Source organism: Microtus ochrogaster, chromosome 22, assembly GCF_000317375.1.
Source record: "Microtus ochrogaster isolate Prairie Vole_2 chromosome 22, MicOch1.0, whole genome shotgun sequence".
NCBI classification, from domain to species: Eukaryota; Metazoa; Chordata; class Mammalia; order Rodentia; family Cricetidae; genus Microtus; species Microtus ochrogaster.
The window spans coordinates 11,637,027-11,646,725 of record NC_022023.1 but is presented as its reverse complement, the minus strand read 5'-3'; the positions used below and the strand labels follow the sequence as shown (position 1 = coordinate 11,646,725).

Genomic DNA, 9,699 nt, shown 5'->3' with positions numbered 1-9,699 from the left:
TGGAACTAGCTCTGTAGACCAGGCTGGTCTTGAACTCACAGAGATCCGCCTGCCTCTGCCTTCCGAGTGCTGGGATTAAAGGCGTGCACCACTACCGCCCTGCTATTTCTTTGTTTTTCAAGGCAGGGTTTAATCTGTATAGTCCTGGCTTTCCTGGAACTCCCTTTGTAGACCAGGCTGGCCTCAAACTCACAAAGATCCACCTGCTTTTGTTTCTGAGTGCTAGGATTAAAGGTGTGTGCCACCATGCGTGACTAGCAAGTTATTTTTTAAAGATTATCATGAATTAGATTATTCCCCTTTACCTTTCCACTTTCATTGGTATCTAGGAAGACTGATGATTTTGTGTGTTAATTTTGTATATTACCACTGTGCTGCAAGTATTTGTCAGTTCTAAGAGTTTTCTGGTGGAGTCTTTCGGATCTCATATGGAACCTTAACATCTACAAGTGGTGCTGCTTTGACTTCTTCCTATTTTGGCCCCTTTATTTCCTTGTCTTCTGCTCTAGCTAAGACTGCTAGCACTGCACTGGATGAGAACAAAGCAGTTAAACATCCTTCTCTTGTTCCTGATTTCAGTGGACATGCGTGGGTTTCCCCCATTTCACATAATGTTGGCTATAGGTTTGTCGTATTATGCTGAGCTATGTTCTTTCTACTTTTAGCTCGCTTGGTCTCTCTCTGTCTCTCTGTCTGTCTCTGTTTTTTGAGGCAGGGTTGCTTTGTGTAGCTCTGACTGTCCTGGACCTCACTCTGTAGATCATGCTGGTCTCAAACTCAGGTCTGCCTGCCTCTGCCTTTCCTAGTGCTCTGAGTTTCTTTGGGACTGTTAACATGAAGGGATCTTAAATATTGTCAAATTCCTTTTCTTCATCCATTGGGGTGACTAGGTGATTATTATGTAATTTATAGTATTCACTGATTTAACAATTAAACCCAATCTGATATTTTCCTGAAGTCAGTTTGTACCTTTATCATATATGTGTGTGTTCATTTATGTGTGTGTATATCACACATAATAATGGCACACATGTGGAGATCAGAGGACAGCTGTGTGAGTCAGTTCTCCTTCTACTTTGTAGGTCTTGAAAATTGAACCCGGGTCATCAGGTTTGGTGGCAGTTGCTTTTATCCATTGAGCCATCTCATTGACCCAGGTGTAGCTGGCTTAAAAGGAAAAATTTTATTTTTGTAATTAAAACATGAGTTAATTTAAAAGTACAGCCTTCGCTTGAGGGAAGGGTAGACATGGGGAACCAGAGGCTAGTGTTTGGAGTGGGGACAGCTCTAGTGTGTGTCAGTATGTACAGTGATGAGAATACAGCTTTGACACATAGACACAGGAAGCAAGCAGGATATCTACAGCCAGACAGGAATAATGTGGATGGGTGACACAGCAGCACAGCTGTATAAAGAATCCTCCAAAGGAAGGAGTCCCTCCCACAGGCCTTAGCCTAAGTACACTCAGAGTATGCTGCAGAAGGCTGTCACCAAACATCCCGTGTTAACTAACCCCACTGTCCTAACTGCCTCAGAATCTGCCAGGACCAGTGCCAAGTTGGGATGTTTCCTACTACCTGCTTACTTTTCTGTGCAACACAGGAAAGAATAAGCAAATGGAGTGCTGCCAGCCAGCCTTACAGAGGGGGAAGCAGCTTTGACCCTTCTGAGAAAGAAGACATTGGGAAAATACTGATGTGGGAGGATGGATAGATACATTGGGAAAGAGGAAATGACAGAAGCTCAAATAACTGAATTTTGTTGGGATAGCTGGTAGTGCTCAGGGGGTCATTGAGATGGGTTCTTCATCCTGGGCAGCACCTCTGAAGAAAGCACAGCAGTTAAGGATGTCAGTGATACGCATAGCTTGCCATCACCATGAGGGATCCTGAAAAGACAAATATAGCCAGGTGATGTGAACTCTTGAGTGTTGACTACTGATTGAGCAGAACAATAGTTCTATAACAGTAGCCAGGCAGTGGTAGCACTCGCCTTTAATCCCAGCACTCTGGAGGCAGAGGCAGGTGGATCTATGTGAGTTCGAGGCCAGCCTGGTCTACAAGAGCTAGTTCCAGGACAGGAACCAAAAGCTACGGAGAAACCCTGTCTCAAAAATTAAAAATTTAAAAAAAAATGGTTCTGAGATTGTTTTTCTTACTGTGATTTGTCGGATACTACTTTGGGAGCGTTTCCTCTGTTTGTTCCTTTAGTTGCAAGGGAGAAAGGAAGAGCTGGGCCCTAATGTCCACTGTGGCTAATATCTATCCTGTTGGTGTATAATAGATTATCCTGTTGGTAAAATAGATTATCCAGATCGCCCTCTGATAAGTGAGCTATGGGCCAGACCCTGTGAGCTGTACCTGGAACTGCCTGATAAACCACGACCCCCTCCCTTCCCAAGCTGTCCCCTTTTATCTGTGATAAACTGCTCCAGACAATCCCAGAGCACCAGGTGTTGTTCCCCAGGGTCCAAATATACATTGTTTTTCTGATGGTTATCTCATTCCTCCGTTGTAAACATGTCAGGGTGCTGCTCAGAGGCCACTTGGAGCACATAGATCCTATTTATTTACTTACTTATTTTTGTTAGCAGAATTCGGAAGCTTCACACTGGGCTGCAAAGCCAGGGTTTGAGCCAGCAGCTGGAGAGAGTCCAGGACTGGAGTGTTTGGGGATTTGGGGTGGAGAGCAGAGGGAGAGAGGGAGTGGCAGGAGGGCAGAACAGTACAAGCAAGCAATCCACATTGCTTTGCCTTTAGCTTTGCTATCAGCAGAGTAGACTTCAGTTGTGCTAGAGAACCTCCTGGACACCATTGCCGAGACTGGAGGGAGGGCGCTGCCTTACAACCCTGAATTAACCATATTGCACCGGACTATTCCAAGTAGCTCCCGTTCTCTCTTTCCCTTGGAGGCAAGTCTCCTCCCAGTCCCCTCCTGCTCCTCCCCCGTTCTGTGAGAGATGATGCGGTTCTCCATCGCTAGGCTCTGCCGACTGATGTCACTGGCAGCGGGAAGCATCAGCAGCCTGATCACATGCTACCTAGTCTGTAATGCAGATGGGATGGGGGGGGGAGGGGCTATATGGCAACTATTCTTGTTTGAACGCCTGCAGAAGTACAGAGGCAGCAGCTGCAGCATCCAGCCAGCTTGGATGTCTTGCCTCTGAACCTGGGGGGAAACTATTATTGGTGATATTTATTGTTGATAGTGTTGAGGGGAAACAACCCTTAACTCTAGGGGTTTGTTTTGCTGTTCTCTCCAAAGCAGACTTCCAGGACTCTGAAGAAGCAGTTACAAGCAGGATGCTTTTTCCCACCTCTGCGCAAGAATCTCCCCGTGGCCTTCCAGATGCAAATGGCTTGTGCCTTGGCCTGCAGTCACTCAGTCTGACTGTCAGGGACCGACCCTGGAGCACTCAGGACTCTGACTCTTCAGTCCAGAGCAGCACACAGTCGGGTGAGTGCAAGGGAATGGGACGACTGGCTGGGGGAGGGGGCAAGTGGGGTAGTGAGCTAAGATACCAAAGCAACAGTTGTTCTGTTCCCCCTTTGCATCACTCCCCTATATACACGCTATTTTGCAAGCGATGGTAGCTGTGAGTGTTGCAAGATAGATAGATCGCTGCTGGCAAAGGCAGATGCAGCTTTTCTAACTTGCCCTGGCAAATTCCCTGGAGTTATTAGTCTACACCTGAGGTGGCCCTGACAAGGGTCTCCAAGGTTACAACCTTTTGCAGATATGATCCATCTAAGCCCCTGGTGCCCAGGCCTCTTAGAGATGATGAAGCAAAACACTTTTAGGTGGGGGAGGGGACTTAAGAGACTGATGGCTGGATGACCAGATTCTGTTCAGTGGTTTTAAAACTGGAGAGCTATATGTGACAGTTGGGTAGCCCTGAGTCATAGCAAAGATGATTATCTGAGCAATTTTATTTGAATTAATATTAGGATTGCATTAACATTAGGTTAAGAGCATCAATCCTGGAAAGGGGCTGACTAGGAAGAGGGTAGGGTAACTCCCATTTATAGAGAAGAGGAGGAGGTAGGTGGTCCTCTCCTCTCCTCCAGCCCTGCGTTTTCTGTTGGTTGAAGGTTACTAATAGATGAGGGGCCACTTCCCTTTAGGATCCCTTGTCTTCTGGGTTTCGAATTATTGAGAACGGATTACAGGGAGTTCTTGACATATCTTTGAACTACTTCTGGTGAGACCTTCCCATTGCGTGTTTATTCCCTTCTTGTGATACATAGGGGAATATTGGCCTGATAAAAACCTTAAGATTGTCCAGGAAGAATCGCGAACTTAAATGCTACAGTATTACTCAAGATTAATATATTTTACTTTAAATTGTGTAATAATACAAAATTATTAGCAGCTTCTGTAGGAAAAGGGGAAATGGGGGACTGGGGTACCTGTAGGCACTGCCGTTGCTGCTGGCAGTGGCGCACACTAAGCTGCTGTCCTTTCGGATAACCTCCCGAGTCTAGGACCAGCAGTCCTGACAGCAAGGTGCTGCTGTGTTGATTTCTCTGGCCTCCACCCTATTTGATGCAGGTGTTTTTTGTTTGTTTGAGGGTTTTTCCCCCTTTGGTTTTGTTTTGTTTTTACAATGCTTTGCAGAGTCTGGGACTCTTAATATCTGTTAGACATTTTAATGCCCATTTACTTTGGTAAAATGCTTTGGAGAAGAGGAAGGTTGTTTTTTTTTTTTTTAATTGGCTTGTGGGTAGGATCTCTTGAAGGTAGAGTTATCTTGAGTGCTACCTGTTTTTTATCTAACGCCAGCTTTTTTGGAAAGGTTGATCACTATCCTGTCTCCTAGACCAGGAAATGTGTCACCATTCAGTGTCCTTTGCTTCAGAGGCCACATTATGTTTCTTTATCTGTTCTTTGAAACAAGCCTTGTCCTTTCTTTACTCCCACAGGATCTGAGCAAAAGAAGAACTCACAGGAGAGATGAGCACCTGTGTGTGGTCATCAGTGTCTGATTTGTGCTGGCATCAGATTGGGGTGTGGCCCTTCTTTGGCTCTTGTTTCTCTTAGCTACAAAGTTAGCTTCTGAAATAAAACTTCAGGCCCATAGAAATTTAGATGTGTCCATCTTGAGACTTTTAGAGCCTGCTCTAACAACTAAACAGTGAGGTGATTGCTCAGGAATGAGCTGCGCAGTGTAACTGCAGGACCTTGTCTCATGAAAGCAAGAAAAGAAGAAAAGTTGGGTCTAGGCATAATTCTCTCAGCCTTCCTACTCTCTAAAGAGCCTAGTCTTACAGCTGTTGGTCTCAAGGGGGGAGGGGTGTTTTCTTCACTTTCCATCCCAGCACTTTAGTGATAAGTATTACATCATTCTGTGAATCGGGGAAGGAATGCAGTCTGAACTTCTGAATTTTTGAAGATCTGAGACTGGCCCCAGTATAATGATCTGCCTGTGAGGGCAAGGTTACCATGGGTAATCTCTTGCTTTCTGGGGCTCAAAGACACACCCATCCCTCATCTCCATGCTGTGTTTTCCTTTAGGAGCTGTGATGGTAGCCTCCTTTCCCTAAGCTTTGTGCCTTCGTGGAAAGCCCATATGAGGGTGCCATCTCCTAGAGTAGGATGGAGCCCTCCCACCAACCAGCTGCAGTTCCAGATCGTGCACCCTTGCCAGTAATGCAGGAACACTCAGCCCACATTCCAGTGCCCACACTGCCTTCCCTTCTGAAAGCTGACTACTCAGTTTCTTGAGGCAGGGAGGAGATAGTTCAGTAGCTTTAGGAAATCATAGTTATACTTGAAAGCAGCTTGGTATCCTACTGTATCTGTGTGGAACCTGGGTGTAAGCTTATTGCTTAGATTTTGGTCAGTTTTACTTTCTCCAGTAAGTTTTAGCCTCAAAACTCACTGACTTTACCACTTTGAAGTATTTGACAGTGCATTGGGCAAGATTGGAGAGTAGGGCTCATGACAGAAAATCTTGAGTATAAATTCACTAAGTAGACATTAAGCACCAGCTGTATGCCAGGACCTGTTTAGGGCACTGAAGCTGCATCAGTGGATAGGATAAAATCATTGTCATTAAGAATCTCTAGGGCTGATAAGTTGGCTCAGCAGGAAAGGGTGCTTGCCATCAAGCCTGACAATTGAGCTTAATCCCTGGGACCCACATCGTAGAAGAAGAGAGCCAACTCCCAAAAGTTGTTTTCTGACCTACACATACATGTATACATGGGCACACACAGAAGAAATAAATGGAATTTGAAAATTTTTTAAAAGAAAATTACCATGACTATCAAAGGATAAGTCCTTTAATAGAATGTCACAGTTGCAGATGCTTCCTTGGTATCCTGGGATAGGGAATGGAGTGACAAATTTATATTGATTTTTTTTTTTAATGCTAGCACATCACATGATTTTAATGCTTGCACAGATGATGAAAAAGGCTCACAGAAGTTGCAAAATGCCCAAAGTGACCTACCTATTAGTAGGCTCAGCATCCCAAACCTGGTGTCTTTTGTTCTGAAACTCATGTTCTTCTTGTGAAACCCCTTTCTTGTAACAAGAACCTTACTATGTTAGACATCAGACTTTAACCTCATGTAGTGCAGGGGCTATGTAGCCAAAGGTGACGTGCTCTCTTGATGAAATCTCTTAAGGTGAGGTTGTCCGACAGACAGTTTCCACCTGCTTAGCCACCCACTGGATTTGTCTTTCTGTCGTCCCCTATGACTCCTCTGTGCAGCAGTACTCAGCAGGAGAGTGAGTGACTTTGAATCTACCTGAGAGCCTGAGAAAAGAACTCTTAATGACCACTTTGTACAGAAGCCCAGTGGGCAAGTGAGATGCTCAGCCTAAGGATGCCAGAGGACATGTCCTATCCTGATTCTCTTTTAGAAGTCTCATGGGATTAAACCTGGTCACCATCTTTAGTTTCTGTACTGTTAAGGAGCTGAATGGAATGTTCCCTGTGTTGTGTCATTTACAGACCTCCCCAATGATCCATGAGTTAGATCAGCCTGAGATGGTGCAAATGTCTTTGGCATTTTTCTCTGCTCTCCCAACCTTTTTTTAACAGTGTTTATGAGGCAGCTTTCAAAAATGGGTTAGGCTTCTATGTGGAAGATGGACTTCCTGGGTCCAAATCTGCTTGAGTTCTCTACAAGCAGTCTTTAGAACTAAGGGTACATTAGGAAAGACTTCCAGTACACAGCTTTGTTTTAGGTTGGAAAAATGGCTCCTGGTCTAGATTATATGTGACTACTCTTAACCAGATAAAAAGCATTTGATGATGACGTCCTGAACCCAATCCCACTTCAGCTGTGAGCTTGAGCTGAAAGGTGTGTCTTGCTATACAGGCATCTAGTGCCAGTCCCTGCTGCTGTTGCCAGTGCTGCCATCAGATCTGGGCACCTTTAGACTCTTAGAGAGTGAGGCTTCAGAAAATTCCAACAATGACTCAGCTGAAAATCCAGGGACCTGGCATAGAGAGAAGGGTGAAAGTGGGGAAAGTTAAAAATCAGTCTAAAAATATTACTGCTGATTTAGTCTCTTCTCTGAAATGGCATTAATGAGTTGGAACCTTCTGCCAGAATGGGTTGTAAAGGGACAGTCAGGTTACTTAAGGGCATCACAGTTTCTTAAGGGTCACAGTTTCTGGAAACTTGGCTCATTCTGTGGCCTAAAAGAGACCTCAAACCATCTCAATTCAGATTCTTGCCTATTATTTACATTCGTTCTATCCCCATTGCTTCATCAGCTGTGCATTTGCTCCATTAAAAATATAAGTGTGTTTACCTAGATTTGTCTATAACAAAATAGTAATGAACTTTGGGCCGTTTAAAGCAGATTTATTCACTTAATTAAACTGTTTTTATATTACAGATTTGTCCTTTGCCCAGTGATACAATAATGCCTTTTTGTGTATGTGCAGCCTTATCCTGTAATGTCTGAACTGTCTTTTGCAGCACCTGTCTTGCCTTTTTTAAACTTATCTCCCTGAAGCAGTAGGCCTTAGCTCTCTTTGTTTCTGTTCAGTGTGAGCTTTTTACAACATGCAGCTAGTTCTGGCCATTACTTTCCTAAAAGTATTTTATTCCTTGTCATTTTTTAAAATATTCTTTATTGTTCATGGTACTGTGTTTCTCTGCCTCTCTGATTCTTCCTCCACTCCCACACAGTGCTTTTAGAAATTAGACTCTTTGTGAAATGTCCTGTATAGTCACTTTGGCTTCCTACGTCCTTCAGTGTTAGTCTTCAGTTATGCTGTAAGAGTTTTATTTATAAGCTCCAATCTTTAAATTAAGGTAAAATTATTTCTTATGAAGCATGTTTGGGTGTAGTAAGGGGAGGAATTAGAAACTTAAAGTAAGAAACCTGTTTTTTTGTTTTGCAGTTTTCAAAGCCTTAATGTATATATGCAGATCTTACAGGCATCTTGTTAAACTGCAGTTTCTGATTCAGACCTCAGGTAGTATCTAAAATGCATTTTAGTGAGTTCTTACAATGACCATAACTAAGTCTTGAGACCTCTCTTTTAGGTCCCCTGCACTTCTGGTAAGTGAGATTGCCCATCTGTGGTTAATGATCTTAAATGATTTGAACAAAAAGGAGATGTGCCAAGGACATGAAAATAAGGAGACATGAGGTCCTGACAATGCTTTATAACGTAGCCAGTGAGTGATGCACTTCAGAAGATGGAACTTGGAGTCAGAAATATCAAACTTTGTTCTGCCACTGTATACATGTGCATTGCTAACCTCAGAACTAGTTTTCTTTGTTAAGATGGGCTAATACATTTTAGAATTTAGGCAAAGATTCATAGCTACCCAGAGTACTTCTGACATGTGGTTAATTTTTCAGTACATGGAAAAGTTGCTATTAGTAAGAACTTGACTGAACTTGGTCCAGATCATAAAATAGATGACTGACCATCTCTGGAGAAAGTGGAGTTCACTAGTGTGGTAGGCCGTTTTCTATTCAGATAGGCTTGTTACATAGTGGAGGATTTCTGTGGTGTTGTTGTTTTAGACTGGGTCTCACTGTATAGCTTTGACTGGCTTAGAGCTTGCTTGTAGATCAAACTGTCCTTGAACTCAGAGAAATCTGCCTGCCTGGGCTCCAAGGACTGGGATTAAAGGAATATGCCACCATGCCAGTCCTCGTAGTAGATCTCTATAGAAGATTTCCATAGGTACAATTCCTGTTGTTGATATGTTAATTTGCAAGAACACCAAGATACTAACAGACCGTTTGTTAGCTGAGATAGACTTTGTAGCTAGTGAAACATGTGTCAATACAAGTGAATATAAACTGGAGTGAATGAGTAGTCACTTTTAATGGCTACCATGTTGGTTTTTGGCTCTTTCCCATCCATTTAAAAAACAAAACAAAATCACTTTAGGTAAATGCATAGTTCCCATAGCCAATTCTTGTCCTTAGTGTCTCTAGATATGACCCCATTAGTCCAGTCATTCTCGTGGGCATTTTTAAATTTATTTTATGTCATTGATGTTTTGCCTACATGTTTGTCTGTGTTGAGATGTCACATCCCCTGCAACTGGGTTACAGACAGTTGTGAGCTGCCATGTGGATGCTGGGAATTGAATCCAGGTTATCTGGGAGAGCAGTTAATGTTCTTAACTGCTGAGACATCTCTCCAGTCTTGCCTGCCTGCCTGCCTGCCTGCCTGCCTGCCTGCCTGCCTGCCTGCCTGCCTGCCTGCCT

At 43.6% G+C, this 9,699-nt stretch overlaps 1 protein-coding gene and 1 pseudogene across 3 annotated transcripts in view; one reads left to right on the top strand and one right to left on the bottom strand.

Annotated features, from left to right (window-relative positions):
- Nucleotides 1-2,976, bottom strand: part of LOC113457336 — a 27,588-nt pseudogene extending 24,612 nt beyond the window's left edge.
- Cpeb1 (cytoplasmic polyadenylation element binding protein 1) overlaps nucleotides 1-9,699 on the top strand; it is a 111,115-nt gene that overhangs the window by 81,308 nt on the left and 20,108 nt on the right. For 2 of the 3 annotated variants that reach the window (XM_026784289.1, XM_013350197.2), the window contains exon 3: nucleotides 3,265-3,456. In XM_026784289.1, coding sequence (XP_026640090.1) covers nucleotides 3,265-3,456 — 192 coding nt within the window. Of the gene's footprint in view, nucleotides 1-2,961; nucleotides 3,044-3,264; nucleotides 3,457-9,699 lie in introns of those variants that run through there. The other variant, XM_026784290.1, reaches the window with a different exon arrangement.